This window comes from Brachionichthys hirsutus, chromosome 19, assembly GCF_040956055.1.
Source record: "Brachionichthys hirsutus isolate HB-005 chromosome 19, CSIRO-AGI_Bhir_v1, whole genome shotgun sequence".
In the NCBI taxonomy this organism is placed as follows: Eukaryota; Metazoa; Chordata; class Actinopteri; order Lophiiformes; family Brachionichthyidae; genus Brachionichthys; species Brachionichthys hirsutus.
Genome location: NC_090915.1, coordinates 8,453,142 through 8,472,179, shown reverse-complemented (window position 1 = coordinate 8,472,179; position 19,038 = coordinate 8,453,142). Strand labels below are relative to the sequence as shown.

At 41.6% G+C, this 19,038-nt stretch overlaps 1 protein-coding gene and 1 non-coding gene across 2 annotated transcripts in view; one reads left to right on the top strand and one right to left on the bottom strand.

The window, feature by feature from the left end:
* Positions 1 to 19,038, top strand: part of LOC137908444 (matrix metalloproteinase-17-like) — a 43,567-nt gene that overhangs the window by 23,259 nt on the left and 1,270 nt on the right. Inside the window, exons 4-9 of the mRNA XM_068752848.1 lie at positions 2,356 to 2,642; positions 9,893 to 10,069; positions 10,937 to 11,039; positions 12,497 to 12,579; positions 13,059 to 13,211; positions 13,656 to 13,913. Coding sequence (XP_068608949.1) covers positions 2,356 to 2,642; positions 9,893 to 10,069; positions 10,937 to 11,039; positions 12,497 to 12,579; positions 13,059 to 13,211; positions 13,656 to 13,913 — 1,061 coding nt within the window. The remainder of the gene's footprint in view (positions 1 to 2,355; positions 2,643 to 9,892; positions 10,070 to 10,936; positions 11,040 to 12,496; positions 12,580 to 13,058; positions 13,212 to 13,655; positions 13,914 to 19,038) is intronic.
* trnae-uuc (transfer RNA glutamic acid (anticodon UUC)) lies at positions 9,734 to 9,805 on the bottom strand. The gene has a single exon. It is a non-coding gene; the product is annotated as a tRNA-Glu (tRNA).

Below are 19,038 nucleotides of genomic sequence, written 5' to 3'. Positions count from 1 at the left end.
GCAATAACGATATCTTTATTGTAGAGCTATGATAGAAACGTCATCCAAGCTTGCTTTTGTCAAGTAGGAAACATTCCAAGAAACGATACGTGCTCAACTTTAGGGAAGTAGAATAATTCACACATAATTTTATTGCATTTTCTGTAATTATCTTTTCACGTTCTTGAACTCCCACTCGGATTCTCAAATGCTGTTTATCCAGAATTCAGCAGCTGGTCTCGGAGGTCCTATCATTTCAGCAGCAACATGTAGGTTGCAGGGGCTAATGTTCGGACCACTGAATTTCTGATAGGTAGATGGTTGGTCTGAGCCACCAATGTGAGCCGAGGGCTACTGCCCCTCACCCTATGAGTCCCTGGAGTCTGCTGACCTCACGCCAGTTCAGCTGGCCTTCTCTCACAATATTTGTCCTCGCATTTAGGCCCAGTCCTTAACATACATGTACCCTTAAATTCCACATTTTGCCGTACAATTAAATTGGTTTCAAATATATTCTCTAAACTTAAAACTCGAAAAAGGGCTGTGTAAAATAAATAATAAAGTTTTTCCTTTTTTTATTTGAGTTACTTTGTCAAAAATACAAACAAATAAATGTTGTCTTACAGAATTTATCTGCCAGCAAACTCATATTGTTTTAATTTAGAAGTCACTTTAGAAGTCACCCATGAAGCCATAACCGTCCGCATTCTGACTTCGAACTGTGTACAGACTGGGACAAGATGCGTAGAAGATGTGCAGCATGTCACTGAGCTGCTCCTTCACTTTCCTTTTCTCCCTATAAAAATATTGAAAACCTTCCATTGCTTCCAAAGAAGAGCTCAATTCAGCGACAGTCTTATAAGGATTATAACTTCGATAGTCATTACACAAAGCTTCTCAACTCTGTCATGGCCCCAGCTGAAAAACATCCTCTGAGTCTTAAGGGACTTAATAACATCAAAGCATATTTCTAAAAGACCGACCAAACAGAAAAACAAGGTGGCATCCATTGAGCGACGGAGAATTTACCCATAAGCTGATTCATCTGCTAATACTCAGGTCGCAGCTCAGCTGTCACCTTCAACATTTCCAACGGAGTTAATCATCCTTGTTGAACATTCACCATTTCACATGAATTTTTGCCTTTGCATGAATGATAAATGTAAGTTCTTTGTCAGGTTTTGTTTTTTTTAGTATTCCTCAGTTTGTCTTTCACAAACTTTGTTACGTGTTTTATTTCCAGAATGTTGTCCTTTCAGAGACACCAATAACTTATTTTAGTATTACCCTTATAATTACTGTTCTTGTTCTTTTTCGGTGTGTTGTGGTTTTAAAGTAATCCTCAGTGAATCATAATGAACATGTGAATCATTATACCCGTTTCTGCTCCATTTTTCTTCTCATTTCATTTTCCAATACATTGAGTGCAGCCAAGCATGGTAGCCTACCTGGATAATAATGAGCATGAAATGTTAGCGTTTTAGAGAAGGGAGTCATTTGAAACTGGGCTGCATCCTGTATTATAAAGCACAGACAGGCATTTCTTTTATTATGTAGCATTTGCAAGCTGGAGATCTTGGAGGTAAGACAAGGTGATACTCTCTCTAGGCATAGAGCCCATCCCACTGATGAACATAAAAGCTACTGAAGCGGCCTAATAATGACCACATTGCCTCTTTATTCAGAAAATGTTCTTCTGTGGGGGGAGAGACGACGAGTTCATCATATCAAGCAGATGAGTAAAAAAGACGGACAGACAGATTGATAAGAGGAAAATGACAGGATGGTGGAGAGGGAGTCGACCGACTTAGAGTCACTCTTCAGTGACTTCCTGTTTCTTATCCTAATTCTAGAGGTGAGACGAAAAATACGAAAAAGACGTGGACCTGAAATGAGACGGTGAAAATTGAGTTGTTCCTGAAAGTTGATGTCACTGTACTCTCTTCAGGTGTGCGTTGTATTCTCAATGTATTATCAGCACAGAAGACCAGGAGGAGCATCTAACCATGAAATGCATAACTTACTGAATTCAAATAAAACAATCAAACAATTATTATTTTTTTGCTCTTATCTACCCCCCAAACATTCTTTTGGCTGCTGTTTTTTAAAACCTCTGTAAGCAGCCTGTTCCCCACATTTGCATCAAAGCTTGTCTTCATCTATCTCTGTCACCCCAGCATCTTTTCTTCTCTTCAACCTTCCTTCCTGTAATTTCTCTCTTTTCTCTTTCAGTTTCAATTAAATATGTATTTTTATTTATGCTCTCCTCTTGTCTCTATTATTTTTTGTCTGCCATGTTACCTCATCTACTTCATCAGCAAACTCTTTTCCTGTAATATATGCACTATAATCCGTTTCCTTCCTGTCTCTTCTCAGAGTGAGGACCTTCCCCAGGGATTCAGCCGTACTGGGCAGGGACACAGTCCGAGCCCTGATGTACTACGCCTTGAAGGTCTGGAGTGACATTGCACCGCTTAACTTCCATGAGGTAGCAGGAAGTGATGCAGACATTCAAATTGACTTCACAAAGGCCGACCACAATGACGGATATCCCTTTGATGGACCGGGCGGCACTGTGGCACACGCATTCTTCCCGGGAGAGAGGTTCACAGCTGGGGATACACATTTTGATGATGAGGAAGCCTGGACCTTCAGATCTCCAGGTGATGAATGTCTCATATTCAACCACAATGAAATTCTACATGTTGACTTCCCAAAAGTAACTTTTTTGTCTGGGAGATCTGTTGTCTGCCCTGCGGCAACCCGGACTGTTTTTTTAAAATTCAAACCATTGTTTAGTAATGCTGCTGTCGCATCTGTACTTACATGGAAACCCCAGAAATAAGACTCAGATGTGGACAACAGAGGCTGAGCACTTTGATCATTTAATAAATAAGATACTACAAAATAAAGATGAAATGCTCACAGGATTTTGAGGCTGGCTGGGGTAAAACCAGGAAAGACAATTTACATAGGCAAAGTAAAACTAAAATTCAAGGAAACAACATCCAAAAAAAAGTCCAAAATACAGATGGTGTCAAAGAACGAAGTAATAAACACACAAGAAACAACAACAACAACAACAACAGGAAAGTCTGGAACAGTGAAGAAAGGTAAGGAATGCAACTGGCAGAGAAAGTGGGAACACACACTTTGGAGAAAAGGAATAAATCAGGATAATGAAAGAGGACTGCAAGGACCAAAACACTGAAAATGACTGAACCCAAACAGTTACACCTCCCTCTCCTTGCCCTGTTCCATTTGATCTTTTCTTGTTTAACGCAATTCTTTTTTTCTTAAAATAAATATCCTTGGTTTTCTTCATCATGGAGTCACAAATCACAGGCATGTTCACATTTACTCCTTTTTTTGTCATCCAATCAAAGACAAATTAATGAAGGTTTATGAATTGTGATCTAAAATTCTGTAATCCTATTGTATTGAGGTGAAGACCAAAGCCTCAGATGTGGAAATCTCGCAACCTCACCCAGAAATCAAAATGCTCTGCATTATTAAGTCCGTTATTTTGGTCGTTAACACAAAAGCGGCATTTCCTCTGAACTACGTTCATTCAGTGTGCGTCTGCTTTCAGCCGTGTTTCTAATTGATAGGCTTATGCAGTGTTATCCTGGATGATCTGGCCAAATTTCTTTCATCAAAGCTCCTGATTACCCGCTGAGGGAGCTCTGCGAGTTGGAAATGAGGACACGATGACAGCATCTCAAAGCAGGTTTCAATCAGTTCCGCAAATCAAAAATAGACAGGCGTATGTTATAGATGGGATTAGCGCTGGAATGCACAGATTTGGTGTCTTTGGAAAGTAACCTCATTTATTCGTTTTTTGATTTGCTGCTTCCCATGTACCCTCTCCTTCGACGCGTTACCAACGTTCCCCGCAGACGTAATCAGTCATGTGACTCCTCTTTGCACATCAGCTGAACTGTCTGTGTCCTTGTTATCGCCTGGGTAATTGTGAATTCTTGCATCTGTGGTGCAAATAATAGTACTGGTGGAACAATATGGCCATTTCTTCCAATATCTGAATGTTCATGTCCTGATGAGAAACTCTTTGGTCGTTTTACTCAACATCGTCCTCATTTCTCTCCAGTGTCTCCTTGCATTATTAGCTCAACGGTGCGATATTGCCTCCCCGAATGCATCGTGAGGCCGGAGCCGTGTCAGTGCAGTCACACTGTCAGAAAGTATTGCATCTCCTTTTCTCTGGCTTGCTGTATTTTGTCTCCTTTTCATCTGGATGAAGTTAGTCGGTGAATGTAAGCATGTTGTGTTGGGATAAAACAAAAAGATGGATGGATGTCATCTATTGCAGTTTTTCTGCTTTGTGGGTCGCGGGAGTTTCTGGAGCCTATCCCAGATTTCTATGGGTGAGAGGCGGGCTACACTTTGGACGCATCGCCAGGCCACACGTGAAGAGACATCCTCACACACGCGCCTAAATTGTATGTCTTCGGAGGTGGGAGGAAATCGGAGAACCCAAAGGAAACCCACGTGGACAAGGGGATTCGAAACCGGAACCTTTGTGCTGTAACCACTAGGCCACCGTGCCGCCTCAGGAGGCTGTACATATATTTTGTTATAAAAAGACTCACTAATTGACTAATTATAGCCGCTTGTGAGTAATTGTTGTATTTTACATTTGTTTCTGTATAACGGAAAATGGCACCAAAGCAGGGCAAGACTAATTCTTGCTGCCATATTATATAGCCCCATCTGCTAAAAAGTCCCCAAAGCCAAGAAATGAAGGCATGCCAAACTATTGTGATATTTGTGGACGCCATTACACCTCCTCAGACTCCAAGTCAAGCCTTTCTTTTTTTTTGCTTTCAGGAGAAACACAATTTCATGACTTGGCAGCTTATACCTACTTCTAACTACTCACCTCAGGCGCATACGTCCCAAATAGAGTAATTCCTGCCTGCATGTAAGATAACGTCACAACAGAACCCAGCAGAAACCTTTCACTTCTACAGCTCAGAGCAAAGCTCAGAAATCCGTGGGACCGCAGGATTTTATGATTCGGTTGCACTGGCAATAAGAGTGAGTCTCCACTCACATGCGCCGACAGCAGGCCGGCACACTGTGCCGCTGGTGGGGGTGCCCAGGGTGCATTCTTAAAAATGAGCACAGGAAATCATCACATTTTGCAACATCATTTTATTTATAGTGCTCTGTCTTTTTAGGTGGGAGCTTGCATGGAAATTATATTTCAATTGTAATTTTGGTTGTCATGTTATATTTCTTTCTTGACCTTGCCATTTCATGTATAGACAGAAGAAGAAGCAGAACTTTGTCTCTGCTGCAGAAAAAGTGTGATACCAAAAGGTTAATGTCTTGTTTCTTATCATAAATTCAAAATATGGATTTGATATACAGGAGAAAACAGCAATAACATGACTGTTGTTAAGAGTGTGTGTGTGTGTGTGTGTGTGTGTGTGTGTGTGTGACCGAGTCTGTGATGGGTTCAGGACCTGTGTTAATCTTCCGTTATTTTGTGCTGTCGGGGCCGTGAGTCATATGTTGCAGAGCAGCAGCTCAATCTGCTCTAATTAGACGCCCCACCAGGCCGTAGTGGAGACAGGAAAAGGGAGGGAGGGGGGAGAGGGGACAGCTGGTTAATGAAATCAGGGCACCAAAGTTGGAGTGAGGGAGGGTTAAGATGTCATCTATTCACACGTCAAAACAATTAAAATCACAGAAAATGTAAGTGAAGAATAAACAGCCATAAATAATTCAGGGAGAATGGTGGAATCATGGACCCCCCCCCAATGAGGGAGAAAGTAAAATATATGGTATGATTGTCTGAATTGAATTTTGCAAAGATAGGATACTGTCAGCGAGGATGAAGGGAAAGGTCAGACAGTGGCGAGGCCAGCCATGATGGACGGCTTAGAGACAGCGACTCTAAGGAAAAGACAGGAGGCGGACCTAGAAGTGGTGGAGATGAAGATGCTGAGGTTCTCCTTGGGAGTGACCAGGTTGGATAGGATTAGAAATGAGACAATAAGAGGCACAGTGAAGGTTAGACGTTTTGGAGACAAGGTCAGAGAGGACAGACTTCGATGGTTTGGACATGTCCAGAGGAGAGACAGAGACTATATCAGTAGAAGGATGCTGAGGATGGAACTGCCAGGGAACAGGGCTAGAGGTCGACCCAGGAGGAGATACATGGACGTAGTGAGGGAGGACATGAGAGTGGCTGGTGTTGGAGAGGACGATGCAAAGGACAGGGTGAAGTGGAGAAGTTTGGTTTGTTGTGGCGACCCTTGATGGGATGAGCCGAAAGTACAATAGCATGGTTTCTCTCTGGAAAATAAAATGTTTAATCAGTTCCACAATGACAACCAGAGGCCTGGTAGATTTCTCTCTTCCTCTGTGAAGGGAAGTTCTGCTTCTTCCTCCGGATTGAAATGCTTTGGCTCCTCCATTTCCCTGATAAGCTTTCAGACTGACACGCTGAAGTAGAGGGGAAAAAGTGAAGAGGGACAACTTTTAATTTCTTGAAGTCGCACTCCACCTGCCCCACTTTGCTGCCATCGCCTAACACCCACGCCCATCCCCAGCACTTCATCCGCTCGTCTCTGAGGCATTGTTTATCCGATGTCGGCGTCGCTGCCTCTACGTATCGTGTTGCCTGTTAGACAGCAGACATGGAGTCCTGCTGGGCTTAGCTGCGATCCTAGATGGAAAATTCACGCATTATTGTTCTTAGTGACTTTTTTGAAAAGCATGCTAATCCCCGGAGAAGATGTAAACTTATTAGGTCAGCCCAGAAGGCAAAAAGTGGATGTCAGTCCCGCAGCAGATTGTCGTATTATGTAATCATCTTCAGAAAGATTAGCCTTATCAGACAAAACCGTAGCTGAGTAATTGCCTCTGCTAATTCCCTTACCCTCTCTCCTTGTGCATTGTTCTCAGCAGGACCTTAAATCTGTGCTCGCCAAGGCCAGCTCCTAATGCGCATGATAATGCTGAATACCGGAATATTAAGCACCACATTTAGCGGACCAGTTCATCGCTGCCGTGTGATTAATGACTCTGCCATCCATTAGGAGAATGTGAGATCAAATAAGTGGAGGTCTTAACGTGTTGTTGTTGTTGCCTTGACAGGCAGCAGATTGCTTCTGTTAATTATCACCCTGCCAACAATTTGCTTCGGCATCTGATTACCCTGACGAGAACAAAAGCATCATTAAGCGGGAGAGTTTTACATGACATTCCATTTTGATTTTATTTTTCTGTGTGTGGCTGCGTGTCTCTGGGATGTGTTCCGAACAGTTCGAATAAAACCGAACAGGTTTTATCCGAACAGGAAGGCAAAGGTAAACTGTGGTGCAGTAAGTAAAAATAAAGTACTGTATCTGTATATCTAGTGAACAAATAAGCAATGACATAATCTTCACAGTTACCTAAAGGTTGTTTAGGTGACTGTGAATATATATATTCTTGCCATACCAATGTTTCTAAGTGGATAAGTAGTTTTAAAACTTTAGTCTTGTTGTGGTTTTCCACCGAAAGATGATTTTAAGGTGACTATTTGCTGTTTATCTTCTCCACAGCATATATCCCCAATAGTAACCCTACTACCTCACCACAAGAATGGAGTTTAAATGGATATATAATGCATATGTGGAGTACTGAGAAGAGATGATCCCTCTATCTGAAGACTGCTCAGATTCAGGTGTCAACCTAAGGCAATCAGTGTAATGGTGATACACAAAAATGCCAGCATGTCTGTAGTTGGATAGAGTCTGTACCGCCAGGGGCCCATCCCTTCTAAAAAAAAAAAAAAAATAGCTTTCCATATTTTTCTTCATCTCAATCTCTTAAGTCCGGGTTTTTGTCTTGCTTTGCAGAGACAGACAAAGAGATTGCGAGGCTTATTCTTTAGCTGAACATTAAGGGAAAGGTGCTTTAATAAACTGCAGCCTCAGGTTCTGATTGCCAGCTCAGGGAGTCTGGCAGCGTTACCGGAGTTATCTCACTTCACCACATGCCTAACAGCAGTCAGAGCCTCCTGAGCTGTCTGTCACGGCTCTTAATATGTGCCATAAGCAGATGAGTTCAAAAAGAATAAAATACCTGAAAGACAGCATTTGACTGGGGCAATTTAGGATTCAGAGTTGCTGGCAATGATCACCACAGGGCCAAAAGCCATTTACCAAAAACTCCTGCGCTGATCATACACAAGCATATCAGAGAGGGAACAAAGCTTTCGGCATTCTGATTCAGAATGCTGAAAAATGAGATTCTATTCCACGGTAGCCGGTGACGGGTGTGTGAGACCATGCACAGGAGCCATGCTTTCACACAGTCATTCATACATGTCATATTACCAGCCATAAGGTGCTCCGCTGCCAAAGTGCTCCACCTCTTCCACTCGTGTTCCATGAAGTTTTCCATCTTCCGCCGTAATGACACACATTAAGAGTCAAAGCAGCAAATTGGCCGCGGTCGTATGAGGTGTTAATGTAAGTTCACACGCTCGATGAACTACTTCAAAGTTCATCTCGCAGCAATTAAAATGATCTAGTTTATATTCAAGTCCCAAAGATGAGCTAGTTCACGTTCCTCTTTCTTTCTTGATAATAATGAGCTTCTTTTGGGCTTTTCTTTTTCAGTGGAACTTCCTCCCACTCATTTCCTCCCACAGCTCCCAAACATCACCACGGCCCACTTCACAGACTAAATCAATTATTATACACTATATAGAAGCACTGTGGAAGATTACTCAGGAGAAAAACAAGGAGAACCAATCGGAGTGCTGATTAACAATGTGCCATATCGCAGCGCAGCTCAGAGCAGATGTGCTGTCTTTGCGTGGTTATAGCGAGCCTATAGGTTCCACTGTAATTAGCACAGACACAGTATATTGCTGTGCTAATTAGCTCTGCATCACATCAATGGACAGGTTTGTTTGCGTTGGACAGCACTGGGACATAATGCTGCTCTTCCTCTCCCGTCATCATCACCCTCTCTCCAGAAGCTAAGCCATGCCCGCTCTCACCTCCGTATTATTGTTGTCTGGCAGTGCAGATGGTAAACAAAGGGTCAATAGATATTTAGGTGCAAATGCTACTGGCTTTCGCAGAGTTAATATTGCAGTGAAAATGACGATGGACGGGAATCTGTGATCTCACCATTATTTGATCGCTTTGCTGGGCCAAAGTCGAGTTATTTTTATGCATTCATTCCATGATTTGTATAAATTACACTGAAAATATGCAGGAGCACAGACCTCTGTAACCTTAATGGGCCCACGGTTAAAGCTTGCAAAGTGTCGGTCAAAGGCGCTGTTGTTTATGTTCCCACATTGTAAACCAAACCATTGTAAATCAAACCACTTTTGATTGTGCATTCATGCACGACACCGAGTAGCCCTGCTCCCAGCTGCTCACCTCACATTGCTGCTTTAACTTAGTTGAAGAGTTTTCCGTGACTGGTCAGCCGAACTAACGTATCAGTCATATCTTCAATCTACTCTTTTGAGTAAATTTGCATGGAGGTACTCATGATACTGACTGATTGCAAACTCTGGATTGATAAGTATCAGGTATTTAGCTGGTTGTCATCAATTATCAATAGGAGTATTTGTTGTAGAAGTATTAGTAATATCACTTGCAGTAGTCGCCGTATGAAAAGTCAGTGTTTTAATATTGTGGCAGGACACTAGAAACAATAAAAATTAAAATAAATTACTCAAATGATGCAAAATAACAATAAATAAAAACATGAATTCCCATACCGGGAGTCGAACCCAGGCCGCCTGGGTGAAAACCAGGAATCCTAACCCCTAGACCACACGGGACCATTCCAGTACTGTGTTCTGATTGTAGGTGTACAGTCATTTCTGCATGCGTCGATAATGTTCCAACTCTCTCTGTGTCCCATCCAGACTCTCACGGGATGGATCTGTTTGCGGTCGCAGTCCATGAGTTTGGTCACGCCATCGGTCTGGTCCACACCTCAGCCATGGAGTCCATCATGAGACCGTACTACCAGGGTCCTGTAGGAGACCCTCTGAAATATGACCTGCCTTATGAAGACAAGGTCCGCGTCTGGCAGCTCTATGGTACGGGAGAACATGTATTCAACTCACTACTTCATGTATGTGTTTGCAGGAGAGAGACAAATAATTGCAGATTAAATTATTCCCATTTCAGAAATGCAATTAATAAAACTAGCACGAGTGCCTCGTGTGTGACTTTAATTTTTTTCAGTAATTGATTAGTAGTGGGGGGGAATGCTTGACATGAAATAGAGCAGCCATGTATGTCCTGAAGGGCACAAAATAAATGGAACAGCATTCATGACATTTGGAAAGGCACTGTTTTCTCCCTTTTTTTAATGGTCGACTTTTTAGGGTATTTCCTGAAAACTTTGAATTAATGTTTTCACCTCATTTGATGTCAAAAAAGCTGAAGCCAGAGCACTGTCTGGGCACAGAGAACATCGTTGTTTACGGTGTCATATCATTTTGAACATGGGATTTGTGTTACAAAAAGTCTAAACTAGTTCTTCATTAGAGTTTTAAAAAATGTTCTGCCTCTTCTGTCAGGGTAGTGAAATATATATATATATATATATATATATATATATATGCAAATCTATGACTCTCGGGCCTCTGCCGTAATTGCATGTTTCCCGGTGGTTTGCACATTTTCCCATGACAGCTCGGCAGAGACGATACTGAAGCCTCCTCGTGCAAGGAGAAGCAGCTGATGAGTTCTATAGAGAGAGGTTACTGATTTAATGAAAACACTAATGGAGGAAATTGAACCTTGTCATGGAATATGACCTTACAAAGGAGAAGGGAGTTCCACCATGCAGCAATACTAGGAAATCTAACTGCAAAATAATTAATTAAAACAAACAACAAAGAATCAAAATGTCCATTTATATTTTGTAGACTCATTTGAGTTGACTTTTGACGTTTTAGGTGTCAGAGACTCCGTGTCTCACACAAACCGACCAGGCCACCCCTCCCAGACCGCCGAGCCGCCGGTCCTGCTGGACCTCCCTGAAAACAGATCCACTGTTCTGTGAGTAAATGTAAATAAATCCCATGGGAGTCTTTCAATGCAACGAAAAGCCATTGTCTGTACATTACAGTTAGTGTTACCCACTTACTCCTCTTCAGCACTCTCTGTAGGACCCGACATGAGGTGAAAGCATGTTTTCCACACTACCCACTGTCCTTTAATGCCCACTCCGCATGTTACACACTGTGCAGTTAAGAGGAATACTTCATTCAACACAGACTCAGGAACTGGTTAACAAGGACAAGTGATGCTCTTTGGTGTATCTTGTGCCTTCATTTGGCAAAAATTGACACGAAAATCTCATAGCATTAATGTATCCCATATTTATTTGTACCCCAGTCAGGCTAAATACTGGGCATCTCAAAGGTTTCCTGTGCATCAGCATAATTATGCTGTTTATATATATATATTTCTGATTTACTTTCCCTTCTTTCGCTGATAAATAATTCAAAGAATCTGTGCAGGAATATTACATTTAATCATCTAATTATGTTTATTGTAAATACTTTTTTTTTTAAGTTTGAAAGGAAGTCATGAGGCGCCAACAAAGCAAATTAGCTAAGATGCCATGACTGAGCTTGGGAGCCTGCCCATCTAATTAAGTAATTCCCTCAAGCAAACTGGGCAACTATCAGCCTGTAGTTTTTCACATCATCAAGGATAATTAATTTCTCTTAACTTTATTTATTTATTTTTATATTAAAGCACAAACACACACAGAGCTTAACCAGCAAAGCGCTCATCTTCGAGTCACGGCCGAGAAGAAGCGTTCACAAACATTTTGAAGGTCTGCAAATCAGATTTGTTAGAGAAAACATAAACACTCACACACACACACGCACACACACACACACACACAACAGTGAAAGAAGGCAGCCGGAGATAAACAGGCATCAATGGGGATAATTAGCCATCTTCTGCTCCCGGGTTTTGGATATCCACTGTCGTCATTAATCATTTCCCACTGACTCCATCGGGTCATGAAGCATGGAAAAGCTGGATTAGGCCTGGCAAGGGCACCTGTACTGACTACTAGTCAATGGCGTAGTGTTAATAGAGCTCTCAATAGAGACCTTTGTTGGTAATATAAGGCCTGGCAGGCTCCCACCCTCACTCAGCTCTGTGGTGCTAATGGATTCATTATTGGAAGGCCAGCCACGTTAGCGCTTTAAATCTCTTAAGAACCCAGAGATAAGCACACAGAAGGATCTCTCCATGTCTGCCCAATAGCATCTATTCTTGTGTTGAGCCTTGCTGCACTAATGCACCAAGTAGGAGTCAATGAGCAGAATCAAATGTAAATGTAGAATGTGAAGAGCTTGCAAATAATTGCAAATATTTTTTTGCAGAAAGTTGCTTATATACTTCCAAAAAATAAACAAATAAAAATGTCTGTTTCTTATCCCTCCACTTTTTGCTATCTTCTCTGCTCCTACATTCTTCCCCATCTCTCTTAGGCTGGCGCGAGACGCCCCTGACAGATGCACGAGCCGCTTTGATGCTGTGGCCCAGATACGGGGAGAGGCCTTCTTTTTCAAGGGTATGGAATCGCATAGGAAGGCAGACGGATGCAAAGCGCTGCGTGGGAAAAAAAAAAAAATCAGCTGAATGAGAGGAAGTTGGAGAAAATTAAAGGAGAGAAAAAATTCAAGAGGATGAGCATGAGACAGAGGGCTAGACGTAGACTCCAGACAGAGCCCATTGAGCCCTGCTGGGAGACTGCAGCCCTCATGTTGTATCATGCTTTCATGTTTAAGGACCCTTAACCTCCCGCTGACAAGCTAAACAGGAAACAGGCTCAAACAACCTCAGCAGTAGAAAGTGTTAATCTTTTATATAACCCACAGGAGATATTTAACATTTATGGATCATTGTTTTCATGATTTTGCTAAGGAATTTCTTTCTAGCCTATTGCAGTTTGGTATGGTGTCGGGTTTTTTTATATTTAATTTGTCATTTTGAAGCAGGACCAAAGTAAAATAAAAAAAGCTCTCTGATTAACTCCAAATGTGCTCACAGGAAAATACTTCTGGCGCTTAACGAGAGAGAAGCACCTGGTATCGCTACGTCCGGCTCAGATCCACCGTTTCTGGAGGGGTCTTCCAACCAATCTGGACAGTGTGGATGCCGTGTACGAGAGGCCTGGAGACCACAAAATAGTCTTTTTCAAAGGTGCACTTTCTTCTATTTCTGATTCTTTCTTCTTTCTGTCACATGCTGAATTGATCTGTAGATATAAAGTGCTGTGAACTCATCATGCAATTTGTTTTTAATGTGATCGTGACCCTCATCTGCCCTCTTGGCAGACTAGCCTATCATATTTTATTAAGTTCTATTTCCTATGTTGTGCCATCGAGGGCTGTGACCAGGGGAGGAGTTAACTCCTACTGAGTTTCAATAGGTGCTGGTGTGGACCCATCACTTAAAAGGAATACTGACAGATACAGCCAAAACCACATAAATAGTGGAAACATAACACATTTTTTTTTCAAGAGTGTTCTATATATATTCATTTAAAGTATCTAGTTGTTTTACCAGCTGTATATAATGAATTTAGATTTTAAGGTGGATTTATGTCAACTCTCGTATAAACACTGCTCTCTCTTTTTTCTTCAGGTCTGAAGTATTGGGTATTCAAAGACAATATCGTGGAGGAAGGTTACCCTCGTCCCATCAGTGACTTCGGTTTACCCTTGGAAGGAATCGATGCAGCCTTCGTTTGGCTGCATAATGATAAGACCTACTTCTTCAAAGACAGCCGCTACTGGCGCTACGATGACCACCTGAGACGCATGGACCAGGGCTACCCGAAAGACAGCGCGCTCTGGAAGGGGCTGCCGCAAAATATGGACGATGCTATGAGGTGGTCTGATGGTGAGTCATCATTAAAACCATTTTACTTTGGTTCTACTTCACATATGGAGGTAGTTTCTTATGTAAAATGAGATTTTTTTCATTCACTATATCTTATAGAAGCGGTTTCAATTGAGAAATTCAGACACAAAGAAAACTTACATGCATTTCAGTTTCTGCCATGAGCCACAACTTTCACAGAAGTAAAAAAAAGAAAAAGAAAGTCAGAGAAATATGGAGATTTTTTGTCTGCCTATTGAGAAAACATTCCTGCAGAAATGTTCAGGTCCATCCAGGCATGTTGGGGGATGGACCTGAACATTTGCCTTCTCATGGATGGTCATCCGTAGGAATCATTCATTCATTCATCCATCCATCTTCTTGAAGACGAGATGATCGTAATCATCTAATCTTGAGCCCCTTATCTGAAATATGGGTCACAGGTGTATACCAGCTGACATCAGATGATAGGCAGGGTACACCCTGGATGAGTCGCCAGTTCATTACAGGGGCACACAGAAAGACAGACAGCCTCTCACACTCACTCACACCTACGGACGATTTTGTGGTAACCATATTCTAATGTTAATGTGAAAATACAGCTCTACTGGTACGTTTTCAACATTCCACCATAAAATATCATGAAAAGTAATATAGCAACTTGAGCCAAATGCTTCACGGGCATCCAGTGACATATTTTGACTTCTTCCTTCTTGATTAAAGTTTGATTAGTGCTATAAAGACATCCTGATTGATTACATTCAATGTCTAAAAATGATGAAACACCACTGTTGCTTCCAGCAAAAAAATAATTACATTTCTCAGAGGGAAAAAGAGTTTCAACACTCCATCAGAGCATCAGACTATTAGTGGCTGGTGTAGTAGTGGTATTCGCTGGTGCCAAAGGCGAATCCTCATATAATAATATGTTACCAGTGAAATATGAGAAATGCATGGAACAATTATGCAAGTTAGCAAACATGCAGCCTCAAGTTCTGTAAGTTTTATGATCAGATTCTGCCTGACTCAAAAGCAGTAAAAAAGTAAAATAGATGTTTTTCTAAATGTGCTAGCAGCATGATTGTAGATGGTTGTTTGGTGGATCCACCACTTTGATCCAGACTGATGTATCGCAACTATAAATTTCCCAGAATGCTACAAGATATGAGCCAAATGTAAACAGCTAAAATAAAGTTCCTATGAAATTGGATGCACACATTTAGGTCTCTTCAGCTCCTCATCTGGATGAATTGAAATCATTTTGACGAGTCTTTCACGTTTTCATGATGGTTTCTTCATGTTCTTCATCTTGTTAGTAAATACTTGTTAGACCAAAAACTTAATGAATTTGGTGATAATTAGCAACTGCTGCAGTAAAATTACAATTCAAGGCTCATTTATTTTTATCAATAAAAGTTTCTTCAAAATAGGCCGTATGGTGTAAATTATAAATGAAAACTCTATTCTAATTTAATCATCGTCCTTCACTGTATTTTACCCTAACATTTATTTTGTAACATCACATAATATTTTATTTTGAAAGTCTCCAGTGCTCAATCTTTAGTGGGCATAGATGAAGTATGCCATTTAGAAACCTGTATTCATTGGATTTTTATTCTCAATATTTTTAACCTTTTATCTATCATTTTGACACTCACTTTTCTGCCAACGCTCGCTCACGCAGTCAGACCTTGGAGCTAGCCCAGCGTAATCACAGCGAGCAGCTCCTCCGTAGTGCTGAATGTCAAAGTCGCTGCTTCCACTGAGGCACCATAGATATACTGATAGTGATCTGCCGTGTTGCTGCTAATGAGAAATTAATGAAATAGACTAACAAAAAGACACTTTTCTCACTTTTCTTTTTGAGTGATGACATTTTGGGCCATTCAGTGAGAAATAGCATGTCCCTAATCCCCCTCTACAGAAAGAGAACACAAGGAGTCTCTTTTCATGTCCAATCAGTGATCTGACTTCACATTTGTTGCATGCTCTTTATATTTGTCTTTATGTAAAAAGCACAATTAAAACTAGAAAATCACTCGGAGCGCGCAGACCTCCACCAAGCAGCCCATTCCCCTCTTAACTGGATTTACACCGTCCACATGGAGATCTGGATCATCATCAAAACGTTCTAAATTGTTCTCCGTAGGCCGAAATGCAAGTTTACCCCCAATATTCAAAGATTATCGATAATATCCGCAATCTGGATCCGAACCACCAGATTACATAAGGTGGTAAAATAGATGTCCACACCCTAAGTCCCCAAATTCCATTAACATCGGTCATTGAGGATATTGAGGAACAAATTTTGAAGCTCCATTGACTGCAATGTTAATGAAATATTTCAAAGTGATCCAGAATCTAGAATTTACCGGTAATCATCTGTTCCTGGTAACATTTCCTGAAAATGTCATCAAGATTGTCTGTAACGTTTTGAGATATGTTTCTAACGGGCAGGCAGGCAGACAGAAAGACAGACAGACAGACTGACTGACAGATAAATGGCAGCAAAAACCCAACCTCCTTGGCAGAGGTAAAAAGATCGGGCTTGGATTCACCCTTTGCTCAAAATTGCAGCAGAACCTCGGGTAAACTTGGAGACCAAGGAACTGGAGCTACATCATAGCCGTTCCCCTCTTTCAGTGCGTCATGATGACTATAGGGGAGAGCAGATGCAATTATATCTTCTTATGAAAAGAGAAGAAAACATGAAGGTGGAGAGAAAAGACGAAGGTAAAAGCGGACAAGGAGATGTAGGGACAGATAGTAAAGATGAGGGAAAATGGAAAGCTGTTAGAAAGGTAGATAGATGGCCTGACTCAGAGGACAGATAGAGGAGTCATACAGACAGGGGCAGTTAGGCAGTAAAACCATAGAGAATGGTTGCCATGGTGTCATAACAGGGAATAAAGGGTATTAATATTGCTGCAGTGATGATAATGGTCATAGCTCTGTGGACATAAGCATGGGAATAGTTTAGCCTTATAGCCGCAGTGACAAAGTCATATAAGTGTGAGAAAATGAGATTTTTCAGGTATAAGTGCTCTCTTAAGCCATAAAATGAGTTCACACTCGCCAGTCAAGGTGCATATTTCCAGTGTTTATAGTAGTGTAAAGGTGCAAACCCTTCTAATCCTAGAGTTGTTAAATCGTTCTCTTCATAGAAGTCATTTTGGAATCAAATGGAAACAGAACAGAAACAAATAAAAACAAATATTGCCCAAATTGACAAAGCAATACTTTTATGCTCAGCGAGCTGTTTGTTCTGGTAACAGTTGTGGTGTAAGTGGCAAACCCAATTTTGCATAAATAACTAAATAAATACAAATACATTTGAGTAGGATTGTTAAAACATGAATAATCTCATTCCTGTATTCTTCCGTTGTAATAACCGACCCCAGATTTTAGCATGTGCATATACATCAATACCACAATTGTAAAAGTGGATAGCAAATACTGGTGGTAAGTAATTGTTGGAAGTTGTAAAGGTTTGTATTTAGAAATATCTAAATGTAATGATAATATAATAAATGTAAAATATAAAGTCGACATTTATTACCTCCGCCAAGGAGGTTCTGTTTTTGACGCTGTTTGTCCGTCTTTTAGCAGGATTACACAAAAACTGCGAGATGGATTTTAATGAAAAAAAGTCTGTCGATGGGTCTAAATTAAATTTTGAGTGTGATCCGGATATCCATCTGGATACAAAAAAAATCTGGATTGTCCCATTTACTTACAAAAAAATCGCATCTTGTAAAATATGCATTGAATTCACTCACCAGAAATCACAGTCATAAAAGGGTCCGATATGAACTATCGTGAACAATGAGGTCGGGAAAAAATATTTTACACCCCATTTATGGATTCAAAAATCAGTTAAAAATACGCATCAACTCTGATTCACTTACTTTTCATGGTTGGTGTATAAAGATACCAAGAACAATTTATAACCTTTTGGTGATGATCCAGATCACCATGTGGACGGTGTAAATCCAATTTGGAGGGGAATGAGCTGCTTGGTGCAGGGCTGCATTCTCCGAGTGCTTTTCTAGTTGTTTCATGTGATCACAAATTTATATGCCCCTTTGCTTGACAGGAAGAAAACACAGCAGGCACTTATCCTTATGATGTTTTTTTTTTTATCACATACAATAAAAAGCTATGTGTTTGCCTAGGTGAGGCCTTGAGGACCGCTAATGGGGCTGCGCATTTCAGAATGCAGTCGTTGAGACAGAGACGAGGCGTCTCACCTTAAAAATTTGAATATGTACAGCTTCCAGGTCCCTTCACTCTGGGTTCCAGCCGTGCTCCAAAGCCCCTCCTCCCCGGCGCTGGGGTGCTCTGGGGTTTCCGAGCAGCATGCATGCAAGAGGGATTGACACACCATCACACAATCCTCCTGGCTCTGATTTGTAGTTTCGATTCAGGGACAGTGAGTTCTTCCAAATGGCAGTAAGGGGCCAATAGGGGCCAAGAGATCCTCAGTCAATCTGCTCAGCGAAATGCTTCAAGGCTGGTGCTTTTAGGGTTTGAAAATATTTCAGCTCTCGTCCAAGTGATTTCATCAGTTCTGATAGTGGGAAGTCTCTGAACATTTAAGGTCCTCACCAAAAAGTCGTTAAGGTCAGTCTTTTACAATCGGCTACGACTGTACTTTAGGCTTGTCCCGTGAGGGGTCGCCACAGCAAATCACCCTTCTCCACTTCACCCTGTCCTTTGCATTGTCCTCCTCAACACCAGCCACTCTCATGTCCTCCCTCACTACGTCCATGTATCTTCTCCTGGGTCGACCTTTAGCCCTGTTCCCTGGCAGTTCCATCCTCAGCATCCTTCTACCAATATAGTCCCCGTCTCTCCTCTGGACATGTCCAAACCATCAAAGTCTGTCCTCCCTGACCTTGTCTCCAAAACATCTAACCTTCACTGTCCCTCTTATTGCCTCATTTCTAATTGCCTCTCCTATCAAATAGCACAGCTGATACTTTCCTCCAGCCTTTTACAATCGACTCCAACGATTGTACGAGGGGCGATGGTGGCGCAGGTGGTTGAGAGGGTAGTCCTATGATTGAGAGGTTGGTGGTTCGATCCCCGGCTCCGGCACATGTGTGCACTTCACCCACATCGCCTGGGTGCGTGCGCCGGCCAG